Below are 15,955 nucleotides of genomic sequence, written 5' to 3'. Positions count from 1 at the left end.
ACTGGATGGCTGTTCGGTAATGCTGCTTCTCTGAAGTGACAATTGCTTGACCCGCGTGCTGGGGGTCAGGATGCTGACGCAAACTGCGATGTCCCCAGCTGGGACCTTTGTTGATGGTGCACCATTACAGCTGTTAATTTGTCAGAATTTACACGACTGAAGATTGACCTTGTGATGGACTATAGTTTTAAAGATAGGAAACAAAATCCAAAAGTGTTATGTTTTGTACTGGAGATTATTATACTAAATTCATAGTGGTACAATAACGTGTCTTTAAAAGTTATTTAGATGTTTTCCTGTGTCAATATTTGATGAATCATAGATCACATCACCAAATGCAAAAAGCATTCCTGAGAAAATCTCTTTTCAAACTTTTCTTTTAAAACCTTTTGCACTTAAATTCTTTAAAACTTGTCATTAATTGGTGTTCCAATCTGCCATGAAAAAGATCAAGGCTCACCAATGGTAAATAAATATCAAAAATTATCCTCAACGGGGTACCAGTCAAATGTACGAGTACTTCCTCTATGACAACTAGTATAGTAGTAGTATAAACTACACTCAATGCAACTGTAGTAAGACGTGTCTGGAAACTTCAGTTACCATTCGATCAGTATTTCGGTATAACTTACGTCATTAAGACAAGACAGAAAAGACAGAAAGGCACTTTATCAACAGACAAATCACTAAAAAAAAAGCCTGCAGCTTCACCTGGTTCATACCAACAGCAGCCTGTACTCTGGAAGCTGCAGCATCTACACATGGCCTCATCATCAAGAAATTAATGGATCGCTTTGGACAAATAGAATGTTCTGCAAGGATCCATAGGTGGCCTGCAAAACAAAAGACATATACATTAGTTTTCTACAACAAACATAGCTGAACATATCTATTTATGTATTCCAGCTGCACCTAAACTCACAATTTGTCAAGATAACCTGCATTTTTCCTACTTTATCCTTTTCTATTGTCATGTTGTACCTTGGCAACAAACCTGAGATTCAACGAGCGTTCTGTGTGGCTGTGGATAGATTTGTTTAGTTTGCTGGGTTGTATTTTTTGTTGTAAAGATTTGAGTGACAGTGGTTGATTATTACTGAAACTGTAACAAAATATAAGCAATGGCTCTTCGACTTAATTTGATCACATCTAGTACTGCTAGATAAACTGTGTGACTGACGACACGACGATTTTGACTCTCCAAATTTAGAATGTTAAAATTATCTTCTTTTGTAGAAGCAACTACGACGCAGACAACCCCCTGCTCAGCGACTACAGTCGACGGTGGTAGCGCTCACGTCACCGTCGCGGAGCGAGAGGATTCCCCTCTACCTACTTCCGCATTTGCTTGCACCTTTAACTTCGTATTTATTAGATAAAACAACTTTAAATTGTATTATAATATGGTCTCTTTTCATGTGAGTGTGTTTCCCGCCAAAGTTAAGGTAATGCCTCTTTAAAGACTCCCGAAAACGTTTAAATTAATAGGACGCATGCGCAGTGCTGTGACGATGACGCGGTAATGGAAGTGTTTGTTATTAATTACGCGCGCTGTGGCTGAATTGTACACTAATGACGGATAAATGTACAGATACGAAACGAGTCGTTGCATTTCCATAGTGCAGTTTAAAATTTCTACAACTGAAGACATATTTCGACAGGACAGAACCATGGACCGACTTTCACTGTCGTCACACGGTCACGACGCTGCCAGCAGTGCTCGCGCCTCATTCTACGTCACTAGTGACCGCAAAGAGATTGGGCGCGCGTGTACACAGCAGACAGGTTCTATCCGGGCTAAAAATAGTTTGTACCCGTATCGGTGGGTTGTGGTACATCTCTAGTGACGTCATTTGTGTTTTTCCCTGCAAAGGATGAAATTGACCTTTTCTCTCCACACGCTGCTTGTCATCATGTTTTAAGTGGAGCTGTTTATGCAGACTTCCCTGGGGGCTGGTAATCGATTATTTGCAAATGCATCGAATTTAGAAATAAGAATCAAGTCAGGAGGACTTGGGCCAGGCGGAAAGTAAATGCGGCACAAGGAGAAACGGGATCATTGGTTATCCACTGAGGGGAATAAAAGATCCCCGCGGCCAGCATGGGGAGGGGGGCTGGGGTTTTGGGGGGGATTAACGGCTGGGTCAGGGGGAAGGAGAAGCATGGATGACTCATACTGTATGTGCAGATACTAGTCTGGACATAGAACAAGATATTACACCTGTGTTCCATATTAGTTAATGGGCACATTTTCTTAAATGTTTCACAAAATTATCTTAACTTTAAGCTGGCTGACTTTACATCGGAGTCTTAGGATATTTACCCCTGGACTCCGGCACGCTCTTGTTCAAACTATTCTTAATCCCGTTTATGTTATTACAATGTTAATCCTCCAATTTGCTAATTTAGATGCTAAACTTTGCATTTCACGCTATTCTCACGGGGCGTGTAAGGTATCACGCACACAGTCATACTACATAGGTCGAGCATGACAACATACAACTCCGCGCGTGAGTTGTAAGGCGCGCGCGCGCGCACATACACACCAGTCATAACTGAATGACGGAAGGTCGCCATGGAAACTGCGTTACGCTCCGGGCAGTCGAGGTGGGGGGGAGAAAACAAGAGCGCGAGGACTCACTCCAGTCTTCATTTCAGCACCACGCGAGCTTCTGGACAGCGCCCGAATGAACTCGCGCGACTTGAGCCTCACATGCCTTATAAGGGATAGAGCAGCATCAGCACCGAGCCTGGCCGGAGTGGGAAGGGAGTCCCTAAGAAAAACAAACGCACGTCCGAGAGACACCGACCCGAAGCTCTGTGGCTCGAGAAGTGCATCAAACCCAGAGCCAGACGCTGCCTCAAATGTCACAGCAACAGGTAAGCATCTTCGGGAAAGTTGGATCGTTCACTCGTGACGTGGAGAATGTCGGCCAATATGATTGCATGGCAAACTAATCCCTACCAGGCGCTCCTTATCCATCACCCCCGAAGTCCCTGGTGTATCAGTGCGTTTGTAGAGGAGGTTAAAGTGAACACAAGATAAGAGTTATAGTGATATCCAGCGAGCTGTGGATCATAGTGAGTATCCACCGGATGCGCTCTTGCTTGAAGATATTTGCCGGAAAAACACAAACAAGAAAAAATCAACTATCGGATCAAGTTACGCTGTATATCATTTTCACCCCATCTTTGACATCTTTGGACATTAAAACAAAAATGTGGTTTATTTGTGTACTGATCTCTGTTTATGGAAGAGCTGTAGAACCCCTACTCTGTCTGAAGCTAGAGATTTCTGGCAATATAATAGTTTTAAAAAAAATTAATATAAACCTGAGCATATGTATTTTTGTCCATGACTTGCAAGGACCTCGGATTTGTTGTTTTCCGTGTACGTGATTGAGAATGTGTGAGCTGAACTGATACGCCTGGATGAGTCACTCAGGCTGCAAGTTTGCAGAAGAGTGCCAAAGGGGAGGGGGAGATAAAAGGTTTCACTGGAAAACAGTCCTGCAGTGCCGCTGTGCCTCCCCAATGCATTGTTCCATTAATACATGACCAATGTTAGCACCTCTAACTCTATTATTAGTCTGAATGATTACTTTGTCCAAAGTTTGCCTGCTTACGGACAGCAGTGCATTTCTACAGCAATTTTTCAGAGTGTTCTGTTCAGTGTTCCCAGTCCTTAGAATAGATTTCCAAATACAAACGGCTCTTCTGTAGTGTTCATTGAATTGTGATTTTTTTTTTTTTTAATTGAAAGTAACAAAGACCATGTAACAGATTGTTTGTGGATGTGATTTAACACTCTAATGTCTGACAGTTCAATGCACGACAATCGGGAAACATCCCATTTCTGTCTTTGTATCCCAGCGTTTAGCCTGCTGCTTTTGCCAATCACGGCAATCACCAGCATTCAGCTGTAGCAGCAAGTGACAAGTATTGACTGAAGCAAACAATAGATGATAATGGGCTGCTATGAGCACTGCTCCACACTCAAAACTTACGCACTTAGGCTCCAGCATTTTTTTCACAAACACCCACAATCATGCAGTCAATCACATTATATTGATAGTCATAGAGTGTTCTGATTACCCTGTTGTGGTAAATGTTTTGTTTATTGGCAATATTTTGCAAACACCGTCTGATCCAGAGAGCCTTAATGTAAAGGCTGCATGCATTAATGCTGGAAGAATCCCACTGTTGAAAATCAAACACAAATGACAGCAATAAATCTACATTTGTCGTACATTGTGTTAACAAAATGTGAGCAGGCAGATGATTTTTTCTGTGAGAAGCACAGTTTATTATGGCTGGTGCGCAGCCTAACACAGAAACAAAAAAGCAGATGTGTGTTTAATTCGTGTTGGTGTGATTAATGCAGCCTGGTGCTGATGACTCATTTAGATTAACTCTTGCTCTACCTTTACACCCATTCAAAACAATCAACAAGCAAGTGCGGCGCGTATACCCTTGAGAATTATTATTATCATTATTACTACCATTATTATTGTTGCTGTTCTTGTGTTATTGCTATTTTTACATTGTATTTACTTGTTTTAATATGAGCAGTGGGAGAATGCTTAAGCAGACCTCCATGTGGGTCTTTTGGCTCGTCAACACGGCAGTTACAGTAGCCCTGTGGAAAAGCTGTCAGCCAAGCTGTGACTAGCAGACAGCCGACTGGTGGGGGCGGCACACGCAAGTGTTAACGTGTGTGTGTGCTAGACAAAGAGAGAGTGTTATAAACATAGCATTTTTTTTCAGAGGTTGTAATACAATTGTTGTCCTCTGTCCCCGTTTTCAGGACAGCGGCATGTCTGACCCCAAACCCAAGCCCAGCCAGCGGTTCCACAGTCTAAACACGGAGCAAGTGGAAGTCCTCCATCAGGTTTTGTCAGAGGTGGTGCCAATCCACGGCCGTGGGAACTTTCCCACCCTGGAGCTTCGTCCTCGAGACATCATCATTGCCGTGCGGGCCAGGCTGCAGAAGCAGGGAATCACCGTGAGAGATGTTCGTCTGAACGGCTCCACTGCCAGCCACGTGCTGGTCCGGGACAACGGAACAACCTACAAAGATCTGGACATCATCTTTGGAGTGGAGCTGCCCAGTCAGGAGGAGTTCCAGGTTTGATTGTGGATTTAACTATCTCTGTCTCAGTAAAGTAGTTTTTAATGACATTATTCATAAAACAAAAATATTAAGTCATTTAGTTAAATGGTGAATTTATAGCTGATGTGATGAATTTGTCATGTTGTTGACCTTTTCTTCTCCCAGGTGATTAAAGAGTCAGTGCTGGGCTGCTTGCTAGACTGCCTACCTGCTGGGGTCAACAGGGAGCGGATCAGCAGCGCGACAATGAAGGAGGCCTATGTGCAGAAAATGGTCAAGGTCTTTAATGAGTATGACCGCTGGAGTCTCATTTCGCTCTCTAACAACAGTGGCAAAAACCTGGAGCTTAAGTTTGTGAGCGTGTTGAGGCGACAGTTTGAATTCAGTGTTGATTCCTTCCAAATCATTCTGGATCGTCTTCTAGAATCCTACAAGCTGCAGGATTCACAGAGCAGAATTAACTCTGCTCACCTAAAGGACCAGTCTGTAGAAAATCACAGTAAAAGCTCCCAATCTCTGCTCAAACAGTCCAGCACTCAAGAGAAAACCGCTGGAGATGTTCCCAGTGAAGAGGCTGCTTCAAGTGGCCAAACACAACAGAGAGATGAAGAGGGCGAAAAAACACAAGACTCACAATCGCACCGGTCGAACCAGACAAAATGGCCCAAAGATGAAGAACATGACAAAGAGGATACACCCTCAGAGGTGAAGGACGAAGCAGCGCAATGTGAAAAAGTCACTGACCAGACATGCCCTTTATCAGAAAAACAAGAAGCCCCAGAGAAAACAGAACCATCGGCTCCAACTGAACCCATACAAGAGGCAGACTTCATGGAAAACACTCCACGGCAAACACCGGTCGAACATTCAGAGCAAAACCAGCCCATTGATGGCTGTCAACCACCACCACCTCAAGATCGTCCATCTCAGTCAGAGAAGACCAAACCTCCTGCTGTACACCAAGACCTCACACAGCAAGTGGAAGCCTCCAAGGAGCCGCAAACCTCAAACAAAACACAGCTAGATTCTCCAGAGCTGGCAGAAGAACATGTCACAGATCTGTCCACGTCCTTCCACAAAGGTCAAAGAAGTCATGAAACAAACCAAACACAAAGTGTGTGTGCTCCGGAGGAAAGCACGTCTTCACAGGCAACGACAGACACACATTTAGCTGTTTTAACAAAAGTAGGAGACGCGGGGGAAGCAGAGAGAAAAAATACAATGGAAATAAATGAAGAGACAGGAGAGATTTTAGGATCAGGGGCAAAAAACATAGACAACATAGAGGGTATTGATTTTTCTCGCTCCACCTCTTCCACATCTCTTACAATTTACAACCCGCAACCTACAGGCACACCGGATACACTGCAGATTCCCAGCTTGTTGGACATCTCAGATAAAGCATCTAACACGGTTGATAGCGTCAGCCCTCCAGATACTCAGGATAATTCATCGGCACCTCCCTGCCTTCCTTCTGACAAAAAGACCTCCTCCTCTTCTTCTAAGGCCTCAGACAGACTATCTCACATGGTGGTGCTCAAACACTCCTCCCCCAAACCACCCCGGCGGATGTGCAAGAAAGTTGTCCAATCACATCAAAATCCAGTATCTGAAAACGAATTGGTCACAGCATCGTGTCTCAACACAGATCTCAGCTCTAATCTTGAACCTCAGTTATCTTCTGACCCAAAGCCAACTACTTCGAGTTCAGCCCTGACACCTGATCCAACAAGCAGCGTCTCTACCACTCCAGATCCTGGGACTGAATCCCACATTTCCTGCAACCTGGCTGCAAACCAAGATCCTGCCCCTGATATCACCTCTGCTATAGGTACTTCATCTCCATCTCAACAATGTTTAGATCCACCTGACACCGATATCTCCTCTGCTATAGGTACTTCATCTCCATCTCAACAATGTTTAGATCCACCTGACACCGATATCTCCTCTGCTATAGGTACTTCAACTCCATCTCAACAATGTTTAGATCCACCCGACACCGATGTCTCCTCTGACATAGGTACTTCAACTCCATCTCAACAATGTTTAGATCCACCCGACACCAATGTCTCCTCTGATATAGGTACTTCAACTCCATCTCAACAATGTTTAGATCCACCCGACACCAATGTCTCCTCTGATATAGGTACTTCATCTCCATCTCAACAATGTTTAGATCCACCCGACACCGATATCTCCTCTGAAATAAGTAGCTTAAACCCCGAGAAGACGCAGTCCACAGACGAGGACCAGGTGGAAAAATTTGAGTTGTCCTGTAGAAAAACTGTTCCTGAAGAGCTAGAATCTCCCGATTCAGTAGAGATGGAAGTTTTTTGCACAGATACGGCCATCTCAACCCCCCCGACACCTGAACATACCTCAGCGGAGGTCACTGGTGAGGATGGAAAAATAGAATCGTGGAGTGAAACATTGGACTCACCTCAGCCAACCAGTAGCACACAAGACAACACACTCTCTGCCGCTCACTGTGCCACCTCCCCGGTTTCATGTGTTACCCCTCCTATATTAAATCTTCCCCCTCCTTGCATCAGTCCTTCACCACCCAGCCTTAGCCCTCCTCCCTGTCTGATCTCCCCACCTCTCTGCCTGTCATCTCCATTGGTGAGTAATGCTAGCCCTGCTACCAGCTTAAATTCTCCACCTTTGAGTTTCAGCCCTACCTCTTCCTGTCTCGGCTCACCTTACTTGACCCCGCCTATGCTTAGCCTCAGCCCTCCTCCCCTCTCTCTCAGCCCCCCTTCTCCTTGCCTCAGCCCTCCTCTTCTCTGTCTCACTCCAAGTGTGGAGTCAGACAGCGATGTACCTCAGGTATCTTTAGACACAGAGCCTTTGATACTGAATGCAGACAATGAAGAGCACTTTGACTCCTCCCCTCAGCCAGAAATTCCAAGCCTGCAGTTGGAAGGTATAAATGGACATGATTATATGTCATCATTGCCTCAGGTTGCACAACCTGTTTCTTTCCCAATCACTATCCCAAGTTCCACCACACACTTGCTGCCTCCGTCTCCGAGCGGAAGCCCAGGGGAGTCTTCCCCTCCAAAAGCCGATGAAGCATCCAGTACTGTGACTGAGAATAAAGATGTCCCTAAGGTAACCACAGACACGCCTGAACAGAAAAACACTCCTCAGGCGTCTGACTCAGTCCCGGCTGTGGAGGTGCTGGCAGAGAGCATGTATGGTGATTTTGAAGCAGCCATGGACCACTTACGCTACCGCCTAATTGCAACCAGGAATCCCGAGGAGATTCGAGGCGGGGGCTTGTTGAAGTACAGCAACCTGTTGGTCAGAGACTACCGACCAGCCAGTGAGACCCAGATAAAGACATTGGAGCGGTACATGTGCTCGCGCTTCTTCATCGATTTCCCCGATGTGCAGGAACAACAGAGGAAGATCTTGTCCTATCTCAAAAACCACTTTATTGGCGAAGAGAGGAGCAAGTACCAGTACCTGATGACGCTGCGTCGCGTGGTCGATGACAGCACGGTCTGCCTGATGGGACACGAGAGGCGCCAGACCCTAAACATGATCACGGTGCTGGCGCTGAAGGTTCTAGGAGAGCAGAATATTATCCCCAACACAGACCATGTGACATGCTTCTACCAGCCTGCCCCATACCTCGCAGAGCACAGCGCCCCCTACATAGCAGAACCGAGCTACTGCAACTACTTCATACCCCAAGGAGCATCAACTGTGCTTTACCAACCATACCCCTTACACCTGCACCCACAGACTGGATTAGTGTAAAACAACGTAGAATTAGTGTAAAACGTAAAATTATACTGTACAAAAATCAGTGAGGAAAAGGTGCTTGCTACAAAGAAATAGGCAAAGAATTGAAATATAATCCAGGGATAAACTGTGTGGTCTGTAGTCGACCTATGGGTGCGGGTTTTCTTCTGTATTCTGCAAGGTTCTTACATGATCATGTTAATGTGAGCTGGGAAAATACTAATTCTTCCGATGTTAAACGCTAGAAAATGCTGTATGCACTACATGAGTCGTAGCCTTTTGGTCTCCGTAGGAAACTGAGAGTGCTGTCAATATCTCACACACACACACACACACACACACACACACACACACACACACATATATGCAGGTTCTTGAATTCTTGTATATTATTTTCCTGTTCTAAGTGTTGTTCTTAATAAGTTTGTTCAGTATGTAGACCTTGCCTGTGGTTGATATCGTGCATGGATAAATTAGGACTGTTCTTTCACTGCCAAATACTGTGTTGCGACTAAGCTACAGTTGTAATTGTACTTTTAATCCCTTACTAAATGGGGATTTAGTCTGAAAAAAAATATTTAGGGGCAAGTCTGGCAGTGCACACATTATTTTTCACACATACCTTAATGTATTTTTGGGCTCATTGTAGTCAAGCAGCACTCCCAGAAATAGATTCAATATGCATGAGTAGCTTAATATATAGTATATCACACCCTAGAGTCAAAGCAAAGGCTTTTGATTTAAAAAAAATAAAATAAAAAATAAATAGAAAATGATCTATTTTTGCAAGACTTTCCAAGATAATATTCAGTGGTAAACAGGCCGGTCAGTTCCTACAGAAGAATACCAAGAGAATTGCCTTTGCAATAGCCTGTACAGCATATTGATTACAATATATCGTGTGCAGAAACACTACATTGTTTTCAGGTAAACTGTGTTAAGATGTAGTGCTTGAATCCCTTCTCTTGTGAGTCTTTTCTGTAATCACGTGGCGTACTGTAGCATCTAGTGTTGGTTGATTTAATGCTAAAGTTTACTCTGTGGAGGTGGCCAAGTTATAACCATCTTTGGGTCATCTCTATACGTGACGGACAGATCTGGCTCAATTACAGGAGGTACGTTTAGACACATACGGCTCCTCGCAGCAAGAATCAGCATCCTCTTTATCTGCGCGGTTGGAATGGAGGCGAAAGTGATGCATCTCCACCTCCAAACAATTCCAAACTGTGCAACAGCAACTATGACCAAAGATGGTTCGGGAAAATCAAGTGCCTAAATGTGAGACATCATTGGCATGTCTTTATCTCACTGCACTGGGGCTAATAATGGGGTGGGCCTGAGGCATGGCTGGGTGTGTGTTCAGTTGTTGACCCCTGTTATTGCTGCCTGTTTTGATGTCTTCTTTAATGTAGTCCTCTGTTGTTTACTCATGTACATTTTGATAATAATAAAAGGGAATCTCAACCAAACTTTACTTGTAACAATAGTTGAATTCTTTCGGTGTAGCTGCAAGTGTTTGTTTGAAAGAGAAAAACAAAGCCCTTTTATATTATATTCCCTCTATTCTCATCTCTCTGCATATGTGCGCTCCCCATGATTGTGCTGGCCAATGATCCACTTAAGAGTGGCTGTGAAATCGCAGCGGTGCCAGAGAAGACCGACACCACCCTGTGAAACACTGCCTGTCTGCTCTTATTTAAAAATCAGCTGTCCTTTAGATGCGTTCGGACCCGAATGACGCACAAGTGACGCAACACAGCAGGCTCATCAATGTGGAAATGTGAGCGTGTGATTTTTCGAAGTATGCGACTGAGAGATTGTCAGAGCCTGGCGTTCAGAAGGGAAAACACAGTTTGCCCTGGAGCATCATCAGGTGGTCCCCTTCTTCATTTGGTAATTGAAAAGAGCAACAGCGTAGAAGAAAACAACAACTCTGCATCCCTCCCACCCTTTCGCGCCTCTCGTGACTCTCGTGATAATTGGTAGTGGCACATCACAGGCAGTATAGGCTTGCAAATGTGCACGCTGGGATGCAAGCATGTGGCTCTCCTGGAGACAAAGTAAATGTGTAAGCTATTAGGGTCTGTATCAGTGTCTCGCAGACCTCTTAGCCACTCCTGTCCACGCAGGGTTACCATAGAGACAGAGGCAGTGCACAGTGGGTGAAGAACGAAAGACAGGGAAGACCCACACGGCAAGTGAGGGGGCTGGAGACAAAAACAAGGAATAGGGGGGGGGGGGGGGGGGGGGTGAAAAGGACAAGATAGTGGACAGAAAAGAGATGGATGTGTGTTAAAGTGGGGGGGTTGATGAGAACAAACGTGAAGGAGGGTGAGTGAGTGGGGGGGGAGGGTAGAGGTAGCGTGAGGCGAGGGGGGTGAAGGGACTGATGGGTGGAGAGTGTGGGAGGTTGTCAGGCACCAGGGGAGTCACTGCGAGGTGGCTGCAGTGACGACAGCAGTAACGTTCGAGCCGGAGCAAGATCCCACACGCGGGAGCCCCATCAATTTTCCTAATGGCAAGCCCACCAACAAATTCACTAACGCCCCCTAAACACACACACATGTCCACAGGTCTGACACAAGGTGAGGTTTGACTGTCGAAGACATGATATACACCCTGAACAAACATCTAATGTGTTGCTCTTTTGAAATTTCTTCAGTGAATCAAAACAAACATGGCCAATCGTGCCCATCGTTGTCACTAGCTTTTCCAAATGAATTCCCCTGCAACATGCTAAATGTTTGGAGAGCAGCTTTGATTTTACCCCCATAATCAACACTGCACCTGCTATTTTAAAGTACTTAGTAGCTCTCCATTAATAGAAACCAGAATGATTTTTTTGAGGGCTTTTAATGCTCCAGTTGCTGTGACTCATGAACACTGGGTAATTAAATGGATCCAGAGTATTCACCATTCATAATTATGTTTCATTTACTACAACTTCAGCCCGTTCCACCCACGCCCTCCATATCCCCTCACTCTCTTCCCTCCCAGCACCCACCTGCCCTGCTGACGGCTATGACTCAGTCCTCTTCTTGCTGAGGGTACAAGAGGATAAAAAGCTTAATGAAAAACAGCCAAGAAAGTGATTTTTCTCAATGACACACAATGAGTCGCACACCCGCTGAAGTTGATGCATTTTATCTACTAATTCACCCTTGACGACACGATGTAGAGACAGCGTGGAGTGCCTCAAAAATAGTTTTTCTGTACTGAAGATGTCGGTGGCGTCACCACTGAGTGACACGGATGGATGATTTCTTAAGGGCGAGTTTGTCAGACACGCGCCATACGTGGAATCGAATCAGTAGACCCTGAGGAGACAATGCTGTCCATCAGACGGAGAACTGCTGTGTTATTCCGCGTGCAAAATCCTCCCATCTGTGCGAACTTCTGGCACAGAACGTACTGTCATTACTTTAATTTCTCTTGCATCAGCCCAAATGATGTAGTGATTCAGAACAAGTGGGAGACAATTTTGGTTCCCGCATGTCTGAGTCTTCCCTCTGCAGATCGCTTACGCATCAGCTCAGATTCTGGAAGCTGCGGGTTGTGGAGACCTCGCTTTATTAATTATGCACACTAAACGCAGCATAATGGATCATAAATGTCATGTGACGAAGATGCAAGCTTCCGTAACAGAATCAACCAGACAGAGAGAATGAGAGGTTCAGCTGAAAGCTTCACGTACTGGAGTTGGATTTTGGATGAGCATTTTCCCTCCTGAGCTGCAGCTGGTTCCAAGCCCCACATCATGGAGATCCGGACTAGATCCCGGCTTCTGGGACACTCATGCTGTAGGACTCAACATTGGACTTTGGCTCACATGGTGCTGACTTGACTCAGAGTTTTAACATTTGCATTGCTGTACATTCTGTGATTTGCTGTCAGCCTTACAGCTGAAATGCAAAATACAACAGATGATGGGGAACCTTAAAAAGGTGAAAATGCTTTCATTTTACAAGAAAAACTTTCCTCTGAAGCAAATCAACTACAAATAACGAGCTGCATTTAGCTGGTGTGTGGAAGCAGAAGACCTTTAATCCCAGAGATTTAATAAGAAATCCAGTGCAGCTTTGTGAACTGGTGAATTCCCCTATTACAGTTTAAAATGGGCAGCATTGTCATGCAGGGGTGAACACTGTAGCCTCACAGCAAGAAGGTCCTGGACCTTCTAGCTGTGAGGATGGATGGATGGATGGATGGATGGATGGATGGATGGATGGATGGATGGATGGATGGATGGATGGATGGATGGATGGATGGATGGATGGGATCTCCATGTTTCATCAACGATAGCACGGACAACGTTGTGTCGTATAAGCTGGATTTGGACTTGAACCTGATCTTTTGGGGTGATGATGACTCACGAGTGACTCAATTCAAAGGTTTTTGGGGTCACTTGTTCTTGGGGCCAAATGGTGGAAATCAGTGACTCAAGAAATGAGGAGTGAGAAGAATGGGAACAAGAGTTTCTGGTTGTTGACAGCAACTAAAGGTCAGAATTTACCATTTTATTATTCATTGTTAAATTATAACCTCTATATCACAACATTCACTTCTCATCATCATCTTTAATATTAAGAAGAGGAAGGTGTTGCTTTAGTTTAAGTCCCTGTCCCTTAGAGGCGCTTTAAGAACAAATGGCTAGAATATCCCTTTGGAGAGAACAGTGTCAGAGAGTTATTTATTTAAGTACAGTTTTGGGCCACTTCCAATTTCTTTGGAAAAGAAATAAAAAAAAGAAAACCAGGCACTTTTACCCTCCCTTTTAAGGTAAATCCAGAGAGATGTTGAGTTCTTGGACAGATGATCAACCTGTTAAACATCGTGATCTACAGCAGCATCGGAACACACGTCCATTTCTGAACCAATGATTAATCCGACTGTTGAGCTTCTAACCTCGTTAGACTGGCTGCCTGTCTGTCTGCTGGGACTGCTGCTTGTGGGTGTAAACTGTATGCTTGGAAACATCAGCAGGTCAAGGATTACTCTCAGATGTGTACATGCGTGATGGGGGTGGGGGTGGGTTGCGTGCGCTGATGTTTGTGCCTTTGGTTCATGGCACCGCTGCTGTTTGCGCTGAAGCATGTATTAGCATGGGACGGGAGGAGGGGGTGCGTGTGTGTGTGTGCGCGCGCGCGCGCGCGTTCTTGGTATACACTGACTGACGTCACAGACGCCCACTCATTTCCATCTCGTCTGCGTGCGCCGGAGAATAGATCCCCATCTGCATCCAGCGCCACATCCCCCTCTCCCCTTCGCCTTTTCTTCCTCACCTCCCGTTAAACGCAAACCGTCTACGGCAGCCCGGCAGGACCACATCAGCTGGACGTCAAACATCTGTTCATTACAGGAATCATCCTGGTCCTGTCCGCAGGAAGGACACTTGACTCGGGCTCCCTTCACACAAAATGTCAGTGCGTACCTGTTGGGAACTTGTGTGCGTTTCTCCTCACCGGGAATGCGTGTGTGCGCGCACACGTGCAAAAGTGTGACGTTGTTTCCACAATAAATGCTCATCCACATTTACACGCTGGTATCCCTGGTGACGACAGGACATCGTTTATAATCACTTCCTCGCAAAAGGTCATTCTCGTCTTTTACGCGCAGTCTTTCCTCCCCCTCTTTATAGGATACTTCACACACCAACGCACACGAGGATAGGGCGCGCACACACATACACACACCCATGCTGCGGGCGAGACGACGTGAGTGATGTGGACAGAGGCTGTGAATGGATGACAGTGGGGAGGGGACAGTGACTGGAAACGCGTGGGATGACGGAAGATGATGGGATATGCGCATGAAACGGATCTATTTTGGTCAACATTCATAATCCGTCAGAGAGTTTAAGAGGACGCGTGTACACACTTGGGGTTGTTGCTGGTTGTCAGCCAGACAACCAGGGGACCATTATGCCCAACCCAGTCGTCCAAGCGCGCATAGACGCAAATACAATAACACTAAAGTAAATTAGCCATTTGAAGACACAGGGCCTCTGAAAAGGAGTGCGCGTCTGCTAAGAGCATCTTAGTATCAAAGACGGTAACGACTCGGGGCTGATCACAGGAGACAGGATGAACGGGGGGGATCGATGAAAGTGTCGGAGACGATGTACATCACAAAGAACCCAGATGAAAGAAAATTAAAGAGAGAGAGGGAGAGAGAGACCACCGGGGTGAGATCAGAAAATGATTTTGTCCGATCAATAACGCAACACCCATCATCATTTGTACGCCGACAATGACGTGGGTGGGAGACGGGTTTGAGGCTGAAGCATTTGAGGCTGAAGCATTTGAGGCTGAAAGGGGGGAAATGGGACGGTAAATGCGAGGAGTTGTTTTAAAAGGCTGCAGGGATCAACTTTGGCCTGCTGTGTGTAGTTTTGGTAATGAACTGTGTGATCCAGCCCACCGCTGCGTGATTCCGTCAGATTTGCCCCTGGGAGAATAAAATAAAGTAACACTGTTGCAAACGTTAGAGAAGAGCAGCACAAGCTCGATGAGGCCTCGCTCAGCTGCCTTTGCCTGATTAAAAGTGGAGCAATGGCGCCCTCTAGCGGGCCGGGGCCGCAATGACGCCGTGCACAAACGAAGACTATCGACAAAATGGAGCCCGGTGCTCGGCCATGATATTGTAGGTCAGAGGGGCATGAAATATTAACGGGATAAACGCGAAGCGATGAGAGAATTTCATTTAAAGTGAAATTTGGTCAGCATTGGGGAGGGTTATGTGGATTTTCGGACCTGTTTGACTAAATAAAGACACACTTGATGTAATCACTTATATAAAAGTACATGTTTAACCTTGCATAACCTACAGGCCACTTGGCACCACCACCTCAGGTTGCAACTCGAATCAAAACAGAAGCGCTTGCATATATACACGTATATAGTCAGCACACGCACAAATTCTAGAATCTCCCTCGTAAGCCCTTTAGGGGCCCGGGTGCAGTTGTATAGCACAACGGTAGCCCCCTCTGATGTTGCTAAATAAAAGGCTGATATTTATGTCGAGGTGAATGTGGGTCAGGGGCAGCACTCATCCTGGAGTTCATGCAGCGCGGAGGCCTGGCGGCAAGAG

General features: G+C 45.5%; 1 protein-coding gene and 1 long non-coding RNA gene across 2 annotated transcripts; one reads left to right on the top strand and one right to left on the bottom strand.

The window, feature by feature from the left end:
• Positions 1–651: 651 nt before the first annotated feature.
• On the bottom strand, positions 652–2,932 carry LOC130531406 (uncharacterized). The gene is made up of 2 exons (XR_008952094.1): positions 2,642–2,932; positions 652–833 (listed from the first exon to the last, which is right to left on the bottom strand). It is a non-coding gene; the product is annotated as an uncharacterized LOC130531406 (long non-coding RNA).
• Positions 2,741–10,335, top strand: LOC130531405 (mucin-2). The gene is made up of 3 exons (XM_057043412.1): positions 2,741–2,880; positions 4,808–5,128; positions 5,279–10,335. Exons 1-3 carry the CDS (start codon positions 2,866–2,868, stop codon positions 8,879–8,881), a joined length of 3,939 nt encoding a protein of 1,312 aa, XP_056899392.1. The 5' UTR covers positions 2,741–2,865; the 3' UTR covers positions 8,882–10,335.
• The last annotated feature ends 5,620 nt before the right edge of the window (positions 10,336–15,955 follow it).

Source organism: Takifugu flavidus, chromosome 9 (assembly GCF_003711565.1).
Source record: "Takifugu flavidus isolate HTHZ2018 chromosome 9, ASM371156v2, whole genome shotgun sequence".
Lineage (NCBI taxonomy): Eukaryota > Metazoa > Chordata > Actinopteri > Tetraodontiformes > Tetraodontidae > Takifugu > Takifugu flavidus.
Note: the sequence above shows the minus strand (reverse complement) of the source record. Positions and strands in the feature narration are given on the sequence as shown.